This window comes from Eleutherodactylus coqui, chromosome 1 (genome assembly GCF_035609145.1).
Source record: "Eleutherodactylus coqui strain aEleCoq1 chromosome 1, aEleCoq1.hap1, whole genome shotgun sequence".
NCBI lineage: Eukaryota > Metazoa > Chordata > Amphibia > Anura > Eleutherodactylidae > Eleutherodactylus > Eleutherodactylus coqui.
In genome coordinates, this window is record NC_089837.1 from 456927064 (window position 1) to 456940405 (window position 13342).

General features: G+C 39.9%; 1 protein-coding gene across 1 annotated transcript; it reads right to left on the reverse strand.

The window, feature by feature from the left end:
• Positions 1-7021: 7021 nt before the first annotated feature.
• On the reverse strand, positions 7022-12880 carry LOC136605954 (keratin, type II cytoskeletal cochleal-like). The gene is made up of 9 exons (XM_066588988.1): positions 12371-12880; positions 12084-12292; positions 11902-11962; positions 10572-10667; positions 10022-10186; positions 9750-9875; positions 9193-9413; positions 7957-7988; positions 7022-7872 (listed from the first exon to the last, which is right to left on the reverse strand). The coding sequence occupies exons 1-9, from the start codon at positions 12878-12880 to the stop codon at positions 7580-7582; spliced, it is 1713 nt and encodes a 570-aa protein (XP_066445085.1). The 3' UTR covers positions 7022-7579.
• Between the last annotated feature and the right edge of the window lie 462 nt (positions 12881-13342).

A 13342-nucleotide genomic window follows, 5' to 3' on the forward strand; every position in this document is an offset into this window, starting at 1 on the left:
GATATATAATTTGATGAAATCATATTGGCCCATCTACCAACATCCAGGTAACCAAAGGTTTCAGATGGATTTCTATTGGGTAGTGCTGACCTATTTTATCCTTTTTTCTACAAATATTGTGGAGTTGTGGCTGCCTCCACCTGGTCATGCACGCCCACCGCCCATTTACCTTCTATCCCTCCTATTGGATCATATAAATGGTATCCTACCTTCCCTGGTTTTATTTGTAGGCTTAATCCCAAGAAAGAAGCATTCTTATAGGTAGGTACCCATCCTTTCCAGGTTAAGATTAAACCACCTGGCATTAGCATTAGGACCCATCTGATAGCTTGGTCACCTGGATGTTGGTAGATGGGCCAATATGATTTGATCAAATTATATACCAAGAACCTTGCATTATTTATTTTAGTTATTGTATTTATTATAGGTATGTATATTTCTGATAGCAAATGTATTTTGAGTGCTGTTGCCATTTTTGGTTTCTGCCTCTATTGTATGTTGCAGCCATGGTTTAACATGCACCCATGGATTTCTATTGGGAAGTGCTGACCTAAATAATCTTTTATTGTGTATACTATGTTTGAGGCCTAAGAACTTCACAAAATTCAATGTGAAACGCGGTTGTTGAAAATGTGAGTATCTAAAGCATTTGATGAAAGTTGCCTTCCTTTTGATTTAAATACAAATCAGTCTGAACAAAGTTGGGTTCTTACTTTATTCATGGACTAAAATTCTAAACTAAAGTATGAGGCCCATGCTCCATGTAATGTGTATGGGCACCTTAACAACTCAAGGAAAAATCTGATGCACTTGACTCACATACTTACACTCATCTTCAGGTGATGTCTTCTTCTTCCAATACTGAGGATAACTTAATGTTATTTAGGATCTCAGGTTTTGGCAATGTATTTAGGTTGGAGAGTGTGATGAAATTCGGAGGGTGCACGATCCTAACTAGAGATGAGCAGCCAGGCAGTAAAAGGCACACGGTCACAGGTAGCCCTAAGAAGGAGCTTTTTGGGGGGTTCTTGTAGACAGGATTCTACACTACCACTGTCCCTGCCTCACCAGTACTGCCCCTATACTCTGTATAATTGACTGCAGACTGAGAACACTATAGCCCAAGATGAAAAACATTTTTTTTGGTGCTAAACTGCTCCCAGCAGCCACAACAGTAATGCACACGGTGGCCCTAATAAGAACCGGTGGGGTTCTTGTAGACAGGATTCTACACTACCACTATCCCTGCCTCACAAGTACTGCCCCTATACTCTTGTATTGACTGCAGACTGAGAACGCTATAGCCTGCACAGCTCGAGATGAAAAAAGAAAAATTATGCAAAACTGCTCCCAGCAGCCACAACAGTAATGCACACGGTCAGATGTGGCCCTAAGAAGGACCGCTGGGGTTCTTGAAGACGCTAACACTCTCCCTATAGTACCAGCAGCACCCTCCCTAATCTCTGCTAGCGTGTGTCTGAGGCGAGCAGCGGGCAGGACCGCTTTAAATACTCTGCGGTCACTTAATCTCACCAGCCACTCACTGCACAGGGTTGGGATAGGGCTGGCACGTCACAGGAGGAAGTTGTAATGCCTTCCCTGCATGTCTATTGGCCAGAAAATGGCACAAAACATGCAGGGAAGGAAATGGAATTGACTCGAGTAACGCTTGGTGCTCGTCTTGAGTAACGAGCATCTCGAGTACCCTAATATTCGAGTGAGCATCAAGCTCAGACAAGTATGCTCACTCATCTCTAATCCTAACCGAGATTATCCACAGAGGGGAAATTAACATAGAAAAATTGAAAACCATTTGACAGCTACCATCTAAGGATGTCCAAAATTCAAGTAAATCCTAAGTTTTACAAAGACTAGAGAACGGTGGAAGAAGAGGTAGGATCCCTGATATTGCTTATATGGTATTTCTATTGGCATGGAAATTATATAAAGATTTTGGAAATGAGAAACTACACCCTTCCTAGAAAGGGTTATAGAAGATTTAAGGGATAATACACATGTCAGCAGGCCGTAGTAGAGTTGCGGATTTTGTCAATTAGTGCGGATTTTGTTGCGTTTCTTTTATGGAACATCTTGTCGAATTTCTTATGTGTTTTTTTACGCAGACTTTAATTGCAGAGAGCAAACAGGTCTGTCCTTCTTCATGTACCACGTGATGCCACAAACTATATGACCCAGAAGCAGCAAGTATCAATCAACATTTTTAATTTTTTTCATGGTGATTCTTTCGCATCTTTGGCACACGCTCGGCTGCAGCAGATACACAGTCAAGCGATGCTTACTCACTGCAGGGGATAGCGAAGACGTGCAGAGATACAAAGGTGTTCTTTGAAAATACTTGTCTTGTACTGACGATGGGAAGGCTGCACATGAGTGGTTATCCTTTACACTGAGACAGACATTGAATGGAACAATTGGGAGAGGGAGCTATGAGTGCTTGACTGCTGAGTACAGAACTGCTGGAGAGCATCTCTAGCAGCAACAAAAGATAAACAGAAAATGAGGACGAGATATTTAGGGGAGTGATTAATGAAGAGCAGTTCATTTTTGAAAAGTAAGCGTATTTACAAAGATTGATAGCTTTAGATGTGGAAGCCTCTAAGACACCAATCTTGGGAATACCTTTTTAACCACGTGGCCCTTTTTTTTCATTTTCAGTTTTTCCTCCCCACATTTAAAAAATGACAACTCTTTTATTTATCCATCAACATAGCTGTCTGAAAGCTTGTTTTTTTGTGGGACGAGTTGTATTTTTAAATGGTGCTATTTAATGTATCATATAATGTACTTAAAAACTTTTGATGAAGATCCCCTCTACCAGACCCAATCCTGTTAATATACTTTGAGGCACTAGACAGGGGTGCCCACTCTCCCCAGCCTTATTCGTGCTTATACACAATAACTCTAATATATTTGGGGTCCCTGTGGATTCGCAAAATTAAAAAATGTGCCCCTTTGCTGATGACCTTCTCCTGACCCTGACAAAACCCCTAACCTCTCTTCCCAATCTATTGTCGGTTTTGGGAAAATTTGAGATGGCCTCAGGCCTTAAAATTAACCAATCAAAATCTGAAATTCTTCACTGAAATGTCCTCCCCCCCCCATTCAGAAAGTCATTGATATTAATTTCAGATTTCACACTATTCTGTCCACACTACTTATTTACCCTATCTTGGAATCAAATTAACAAATAATGTAGATTCTATCTATAGGTGGTACTACGAACCCATTTTCCTGAAGCTTAAGCAAGACCTATTAAAATGGGAAGGCCCCTACCTATCCTAGATAGGTCGGATCCACAGTATTAAAATGGTGCTCTTACCAAGGATACTGTACCTTTTTAGTACACTCCCGGTCCCAATACCACATCAGGCCATACATGCACTACAAAGATGATCGCTCAAAACTGTAACTCAAACTGTCATTTGAGCGATTTTGGAGCAATCATCTATCAGTGTAAATGGGGCCTAAATTATACAAAAAAATTATACCTGTCCATAGCAGACCTATTGTGTTGGGGAATGATAATCTGACCCAACATGCCCGTACCTATATCAATAGAGTATTTGATACTTCCTTAAGGTGCTTTTACATGGAACAATAATCATTTGGTATAAGTGCAGCAATTGGACAATGAACAAAAATGTTTCATTTCTCATAAGTTGTTCAGTGTCTACATGCAGAAAACTGAATGACAGATCTTTCAAAGTAAACAGGCAGTTGTTCACTCATGAACGATTGCCTGCTTACTGTGAATGGAGGTGGGTGAGCCAGAAGATCCCCATCTGTTCCAACTCTAGTCAGTGAGCACAGTCAGCGATGCTCGTTCTTGTTTAAAAGCAGAGGAATGATTTTCACTGGGATGGCCGGTTGGGCATCTAATGCCTGGCAGGTTGTCCCATGTAAAAGCACCCTTAGCATCTTACCTATGTGATACTAATGATACCATCTGAAGAACTAATGATATCAGTGACCCAAAAAATGCCTTATTAGCAAATGTGGACATTGAGAATCTATATACAAATATCAGACATTATTTAGACATTGAAGCAGTATTTCTTGTATAAACAGGGTACTCAATAGTCAGTATGCACATAATGAATTTCTTGGGCATCCACACCACTTCTTGCTAAGACATAATTACTGATTATTTAATGGAACCTTCGTCTTGCTAACACGTGGCACCGCCATGGGAACAGTTTGTGTCCCTACTTATGCTAACCAGTTCCTATGGTGGTGGGAGGCTATGCCTGTCTTTTCTGAGGAATTAGATGTATTTAACAGACACATCATGTGGGATGGGAATGTCACCAATTTTCATGCCTTTATGGATAAACTTAATCATAATTTCATTGGCATGAAATTCAGATTTGAGGTCCATGAATCTACTGTGCATTTTCTTGATTTACTAATCACACTGCACCCAGGAGGTAGGGTCAGTAAGGATATTTTCCACAAATCTACAGCAACTAATAATTTCCTCCTCTGGGACAGTCACCATCCACTTCCCTTACGTAAGGGTATAACTATAGGGCAATACCTACATTCCAGAAGAAAATGCTATGATGACGTGTGGCTTAACCCTTTCCAATCCAATTTGTGTCCTGGTTTTCCTAGGGGGTTTACTCTTTTTCTGCTGTTATACAACGGCGCTATATGCTGGCTAAAGCTAGTACTGCATGAGGTGACACGTTGGATAGGCTCCGACAGCAGAGAGGCTGGCAATATACAGTAAGAGAACCCAGACGGACATCTTTCAACATCAGGGCTGTGCAGCCTGAAATCATAATGTCTTCAGAGGTCAGACAGTGGATTGGAAAGGGTTAAAAAGGAATGTGATTTATTTGTCAAATTTAAGAGAAAAGTATATCCAACCCATGTTCTCAAAAGTCCTATAGAAGACTTTCTCCCAAAAGCAAAACAATTAGGTGTATTGGAATATATGATGGATACTCCAGACAAGTACATAATATTCTGAAGAAATACTGGCCTATTATCTTTGCCGATTTGAAACATGTTATTACAAGACATCCAAGTGTCACCTAAAGAAGGGGTCCCAATCTACGAAACATGCTAGTGCAAAGCCCTTTTTCAGCACATGTAACATGTAGCAATGTCTGATCACATGTGGGCTCTTACCCTTGTAGTAATTGTACATTTTGCCCCATGATATGAAATCTGCCAAATTCACCAATAAGGCATACACCATCAGACAATATATCAACTGTAGAGTAAAGGGCTTGTGTATGGTTCTGCTTGCTGTGTAAGTACCTTTATTAGCATCAGTTGGGTACCCATCACTGTATCTGACAGGCAGGAAGGCACTTCACCTGTCTCATATATACAGAGAGATCTCCTTTACCCTGACTATAAGTAGCGTCTTTTCCTTACTGCACATATTAGGCCTGAAACAACATGCATGGGCTGTCTAATGCTGGTTCCTGATACATCCAATGACTACTGAGCATGCGGCAGAGGCACTATTAGATTGGGTATGAGGGAATTATCTCACTTGATGGACTGTGCTGCACATCATCCGTGGTTAGTATGGGTAGTGTTGCCTTATTGGGTGAAACTATGCATTCGATTTGCATTAGTTGTTGCATTACTTGTCCCAGCTACTAGAGATGAGCGAACGTACTCGTTTCGAGTACTTACGCACCCGAGTACTGCCATTTTCGAGTACTTCAGTACTCGGGTGAAAAGATTCGGGGGGCGCCGGGGGGCGGGGAGAGGCATGGCGGTGCAGGGGGTAGCAGCGGGGAAAAGGGGGGAGCCCTCTCTCTCTCCCTCTCCCCCCCACTCCCCACTGCTACCCCCCGTGCCGCCACGGCACCCCCCGAATTTTTTCGTCCGAGTACGGAAGTACTCGGAAATCGCGGTATTCGGGCGAAAAAGGGGCGTGGCCGAGCACGTTCGCTCATCTCTACCAGCTACATGTCATTTAAGAGCTGTCAATGTGGCCATGGTTTCACTATAGCCCAGTTCTTTCCCTTGATAACACCTAGCCAGCTGAAACATGTCAGGGAAGGTAGCAGGTGCATTTTAGCTCAGTACTACATTGCTGCTATTTTCCATTCCGCTGTAGGCTAAGTGAGAGGATTAGAAAACAACTATTTGGAACTTTTTGGTATTTTTTTTAATGGAATTTTCTTTACCCGATAAATAATGCAATATTTTATAGTAGAGGTTGTTATAGCTGTGGTGATACCCATTTTGTGTAGGGTGTTTTTGTTCTTTTCATTGTTTCCATATTTAAAGCCTTGTGTAAGGGGAAAAAGGTTTTTACATTTTTTTCTGTAAAAACATTTAGATATTATGATATCATGGTCAGAAATGACTGCAGCATCTATGGAGTTAAACAGCGTAGAGAAGTGATTAGATGAACAAGTCCTCATCATTTCACTCCTTTTATGGGAAAAAACCCATATGTGACAATCAGAGACCAAATATGCTTTCTGATTGATTGGGGGAGAGGTCATAACATGAACAGAAATTCATGTCACCCCTCCCCTGTGACAGGTAGTTATATAAGAGAATCACAGATCTTCCCTACTGCCCTGGTCCCCCCTCCCCTTTCCAAATGGTTGTAACTCCAGCCCTGACAAAACCAGAGCTACAGCCGTTTAAAATAGAAGAAGCTCTGTTCCTCCCAAACTTTAACATCCTTTTCCTGCAGAATGAACAGAGCTCCTCCAAAACTGCCGGCGATTAAATAAGCAAAGAACTACAGGATTTTGAGTCAGAAAAGCAGAAAATGGTTTATTTCAGGAAGTTTCAAACATATTTCAGTATATTCCAGCAATTTTGCATGACTGTACACATAATGGAACAAAATGATGTTTCTTAGTCCGTTTGCACTGATCTATATAGTATATGCATATTCTCTAATCTACTTGCATGGTAAATTCTGTAGCATAGTACAAGTACAAATGAAATCTTGGCTTCTAAAAAATGGCCTACTCATGAAAGAATGTATGATAGACTATAGCTTTACAGAAAGGTTGTGGCCCATGCTTAAATGGATGGTGCTAGTATATGCAAGTGAAATGTGGTAGATATAAGACAATAATGCATTATTAGAAATGCAAAGCTTGTGCAAAATGGGACATTATGAATTGTAATGATCCTAGAATGCAGACTATTGATATCATGGGCGTAACTATAAGGGTGCAGAGGTAGCAGTTGCACCCAGGCACATAAGGCACCAGCATAAATGGCACAATAGGTGGAGGCCCTTGGTAAAGATTTTACATTGGGACTCTTGGGCTTCAACTTACGCCTTTGATACATTTAGTGAGAATTGTTCTTTAGGTATTACAGTAGCATTCTGTTTTAGGGATCTAATTATTAGTAAAGTCTAAAACAATTGTTCTCATCTTTTACAGCTCAAAAACTTGACTTATATCACCACATTATTAGTGCATGGAATATTGTTAGATGGCAGTCAAGGACATCAAGTAAAGGTAAGTATTACCTTACTTTAAAGGGGTGGTTGGTTAAGTGTAAGAAAGTACAGGGAAGCACAAAATAAGAAAGTTGCACATTAAACCTTACAAGTTTAGGCTTTTCTTGTGGTCGATGTGGTTTTTCTGACAATACTAACACTTGAGCTGCTTGCACCAGAGGTGTAGCCTCCAGGGCTGAGCATACCGCTTGTACCATGATCAGCAGAACCACTATGTAACCCGCCACTGGGAAATCCAGAACTGGTGCTGAAGCTACTTCCACTGCTAAATCTGTTTCCCATGACATTCCTTCCACTGCCGGAGCTGAATCCAGATCCACCATGGTGGAGTCCACCTGCGCTGTCGAAGCCTGAAAGGATTCCTCCAGTGCTGGAGCTCACCACCGCTGTGAAGAACAAAAACATGAAGTTACTCTATGTCTTCTCAAGAAATGGCAAAAGGTGACTGTGATATGTGGAGTGATACTTACAGATGCTGACTTGGCCGCCGTCTCCGGACAATCTGCCAATAAACAAGAGATACTGAGTTAAAAATAACTGAAGAATAACCCAGTAGCTCCATATATGAAGGCAAAGTAGGATCCAAAAATATTAAGAGCCTCGGTCTGAGCCTCTGTGATTTTAAACTATTTTACTAACTCTGCAAGTTACAGAAGAGAATATCAGGTGAACTGTCAAACTTTAGATAATGTGGAGTATAGGGATCATCTATCACATCATACTGTATGGGGAAATGTATTCCCATTGGGTGGTGAAAGTTCTTTTTATTACTGTTGATAGATAGATAAATCATATAATATGCAGCACTCTATTTACACAAAGGCTTACTTCATCCAAATTTGGCATATGAGACAAAATAATGAAGGCTGCACCAAAATTCCAAAACAATGTCAACCCCTCCAAGCTATTTCTTAAGTTGAAATTAGAAATCTAATAAATGGAAACATGTGAAGCTTATTTAGAGGCTGTGAGGGCCAAAATTATATTTTTAAGTTTAAATTATTTTAGGAATTTTTATGACATTTAAAGGGACACTATACCTGCACTCTGTCTTATCTCTATTTCCTTTACAGTTTAAGTTTTTCTCTTAGTGCCTAGGAGTAGCCATTTTCAGCTGACTATAGTTACCCTTAAATAGCACCCATCCAGTCAGTGTCTGTGTATGCACAGAGATGAAGTGCATTAGGTTGTAACGGCTGTGGATGAGAGGGATCAGGTTCTGAAGAATAATTCAGAATGGGAGGTAAACATTGAAGAGCTAAATTAGGGAATGTGATAGGGCTGGCAAAAAGATGTGTTAACCCTGGGCACCCTGAAAACTGTGGATGTTGGACATTGACCTGATTTGTTGAGTAGCGCATTCCAGAGAACTAGTGCAGCTTGAGAAAAGTCTTGAATATGGAAGAGTGAGGTTCTGCTTCTGGAGAAAGTTAGTGTAGGGTGGTAGACAGAGATGAGGAACATATATAGGGCGGTTCAGCACTGTGGAGAGCATTATGATGAGTATAAACTGTATTCTATATTGGAGGGGTTTACCAGTGCAGTGACCGACACAGGGTGGAGGCATTGGTGTGGCAGCTGGACAGAAAGATGAGTTTTGCTGCTACATTCACAACAGATTCTTTAATGCTGGGGGACTACATTAGCAATGAGTTACAATAGTTAGAGCAACCTCATTTTAGTCAAACAGTAACCTTCCTACATACCTGCACTCTTCTCCTTCCAGCAGTTTCCTGTAGGTGGCAATCTCAATATCCAGAGCCAGTTTAACATTCATCAATTCTTGGTATTCACGCAGTTGACGAGCCATGTCCTGCTTGGCCTTCTGTAGAGCATCTTCCAATTCAGAAAGTTTATTTTTGGCATCTCTGACAGCAGCTTCACCACGTTCCTCGGCTTCAGTTATAGTAGCTTCTAACTTGGCTCTCTTTTAAGGATGTAAGAGAAGAGTTTTAGAAATAGTATTCTTAAGATCTCATACATTACAAGACATTTGTGTATACCGGGACTATATCAGTGCAAGATATACACTACGGTGTACATTATGGAGCAACTATATGCTCCCCTAGAAGCAATATTCTTACTCCCACCAACTCATTGAACTTGTAAATGTGTAGTTTGTACAGACTAAACCATGCTATTAGGTTCATAACATCAGTGTATGATTTGTCATTGTGGACTGTGTACAATATGTTCATGGCTGTTTGACTATTACATTACCAATTTTGCAGTATATTGTATAGATAAATTATAATAATGGTACCTGTGCCTTTGCATTCTCAATTTCTCCCTTTAGTCTGTTAATCATTCTGTTTAGCTCAGCAATTTCACTTTTGGTGTTCCTTAAATCATCACCATGCTTAGAAGCGGAGATACGCAGTTCCTCATACTGAAAAGAAGAACATAAGGAATACAAATCTATTAATATAAAGAAATATGGAGCCATAGCCCACCATTCAAAGAATATGAAGTTCAAACCATCATGAAAGGAATTGTCCATAGCTTTGGTTATTGTATTAAGCTGAAGAAACACACCTTATCTTGATACCAGGACTCAGCCTCTGATCTGCTCTTGGTCGCAATGTCTTCATATTGAGCTCTGACCTCAGCGATGATGCTGTCCATGTCCAAGTCTCTGCTGTTATCCATGGATACTATAACTGAAGTGTCTGAGATCTGGGCGTGGAGCTGCTCAATCTCCTAAAATAAGATAGTAAACAGAAAATACTTCATGAGATCTTCCCGAAGAAGCAATAATAGATTATTGATGGAACTTTTTTCATGGTTTTCTTAGTCTGTAATATTTTGCAAGACTCTAGAAGTTACATGTGACTAAGACCGTAGGCTAACACCTTTAGGTGTACTGTTGCTTCCCATTACAGTAAACAACAAAACCAGTCACAGTGCTTTTAGAATTTAAGAGATATCTCTCAAGTTATGGAGAGGTCCAACAACTTCATATCACTTGTAGGAAGCTAAGTTTTATAAGATATGATAACAGGGTTAGTGATCTGTTTTGAAGAGTCAATTAGATATGCTATGGTGGGTCTTTCTTACAGAGCGCTAATATATGCGGAAGTATTACCATTTGGAATATTTCTCTTAGGAAGTTGATTTCATCTGTCAGTGATGTTACTCTTGATTCCAGTTCTGTTTTGTTCAAAAAGGAAGCATCCACATCCTAAATCAAAGAGGTTATATGTTATAATGTTGAAGCGACCAAGGTGTGGGCCATAATTGGAACTATAGACCATATTGGCAAAGTTACTGAAGAGGCATAGAACATAAGTCAACAATCTGGAGGATTGACTTAAAGCCAACCCAGAAGAACATTGTCATTTATATATCATCATTTACCAATTACTTCAGTGGAAATAAAAAAAATCATTCCCATTGGTCAGTTTGACATCAGATAATTAGGCAATACAACTAGTGTAGGTTGTATGTCTTAATGCCATCAGACTTGGACCAATTTACCATGAAATGTTAAAATGATGGACTTCTTCAGGTTATAAATGAAGAATCTTAAACTCAATTTTGTTAAAGGTTGTAGTATGGTTTGTGAAAAACAAAATTGTAAAATTAAAGTCACACATTTCACAAATCGGCCTCGTACACGGCGCACATCTGAGCAGTAAGACGAGGCTGCAGTTACATAGGCCAACTAGATCTTTTGAAACCGCTAGAGAATGTAGTCATGTGTATATAAATAGAACTTGTCAATAGTCATTTATCACATACTGATAGCATGTACCAACTGTAAAAGAATTGTTTGATCAATGCTTCTGGTCTATAGAATAAAGCCTGCTACTCAATGTTACTATGGAAATCACACGAGCTACGAATACATGTATCAGCAAGAACAGAGCAGTAAAGTTCTTGCCAGTAATTGAAGGATTTAATAGTTATCCTATTTTCATGACAAATCGACTCAGAGAACAATGGTCCAACATTTCCTGTACAGCAAATACATAAATGAAAGTATCTCAGATCAGAATTGAAACTAGGCACACATTCAGTTGACTGCTCTTGACCCGGATGGCTTGTTGATGCCCAACAACCACTACCTAGAGTACATGCCCTGCCAACTCCTCCCAATGTTCACATCTCGGATTATGTCCTGATTGTAGACCTAGAAGACAAGTGATCCCTAACAACTTGTTACAGGAAACCACAAACCCTTGAGAACAGTCCAAAAATATTTCGGTTCAAGTAAATAACATTAGTACAAAGGTGAAGAACTGTGCATGGTTATCTATATGCTGTAATGCTTCAGAAGGTGATAAGTGAGAAAAACAAGGACATGAACATTCAAAATGTTGACCATTATCATCAACAAATACATGAGTTATCCATTTTTTTTCTTTCGTATACAATGACCATGCAATGTGCCAACCTTTACTTTATATACTCACTTTCTTAAGGACAACAAACTCATTCTCAGAGGTGGTGCGCTTGTTGATTTCATCTTCATACCTATCAAGAAAAATCAAAAGATACATTTTTTTTATAACAGCATCCATTGTTATTCATACCATTTGTACCATTAAGTTATGGACATCATGTTTTAGGATTATCGCAGCTCATTTTTACTTACTTTGTCTTAAAATCCTCCACCATATCTTGCATGCTCTTAAGGTCAGCTTCCAATCTTATTCTGTCCCCACCAAGACATTCAAGTTGTCGTCTTAAATTGTGGATGTAAGCCTCAAAGTGGGGTTCTAGATAACTTTTCACGGTTTTTTGTTCTTGTAAGAGTGCCCATTTAGTATCCAGCATTTTGTTTTGTTGTTCCAGGAACCGGACCTGGAAGTTAGCAAAGAAAATGGTTACAGGCTGCATTTAGGATTTATCCCTTTGTAACTATATGAAACTATATATTACCTTGTCAATGAAGGAGGCAAATCTGTTGTTGAGGGTCTTGATCTGTTCTTTCTCTTCTTTCCTTACTCTTTGTATATTTGGGTCAATCTCCAAATTTAGTGGTGTCAGCAGACTTTGATTCACAGAAACAGGGGTGATACCAGCTGAACCAGCTCCACTTCCATATCCACAACCATAGCCAATACCGTAACCACCAAATCCTCCACCCATACCCAATCCTGCACCAAGTCCACCTCCAACCCCATATCCAGTACTAGACCTAAAGCTCATGTTTGAACTACCACCACCAATACCACGTCCACCAAACACATTTAAGCTCCTCACAGGATTTCCAACTGAGATTCTGCTTGCACCTGAGCCTACATTGTAAAGGCTTCTGCTGCTACCAAGGCTTGGACCCCTCCGGTAAGAGCTCATGCTGAATCCGCATGCGTTCTTTGGTGAATAAGAAGAAGAACTGAAGTTTTTAGCTCCAGATTTAGAGGATGCACGGAAGCTTTGAGTTGGCATTATTTCTTCTTACAAAGGTAATGAAAGAATGATGAGTTGGAATGGAGAACAGCTTCTAACAGAACCAGCTCTATCTTCATCAACCTTTGGTGAGACCTTATATACAGATGAACATTTTGGGCTTGGTCAACTATAAAACACAGAGACCCATTTATTGGCTTCTGTAGGCTGGTAATGCCATATCCTATTCGTATTACCTTAAAATTAAGACTCTCACACACACCTTAGATAAAAATGTAATAATTTATATCTGGCGGCGTCTGCCCCATAAAACTATAGTAATTTTATATTGTTGAAACTGCAGAAACAAACCAATGAAAGTACAAATTGGAGGAATGCCAGCATTTCTGTGAAGAGACAAAAATAATCATAGAGGGTAACGTGTAACAATAAATTATTTTTTACTGTACAGGTGTACTGCTGTGTAAGTGTTACATTTTACTGCACTATATAAGCAATAAT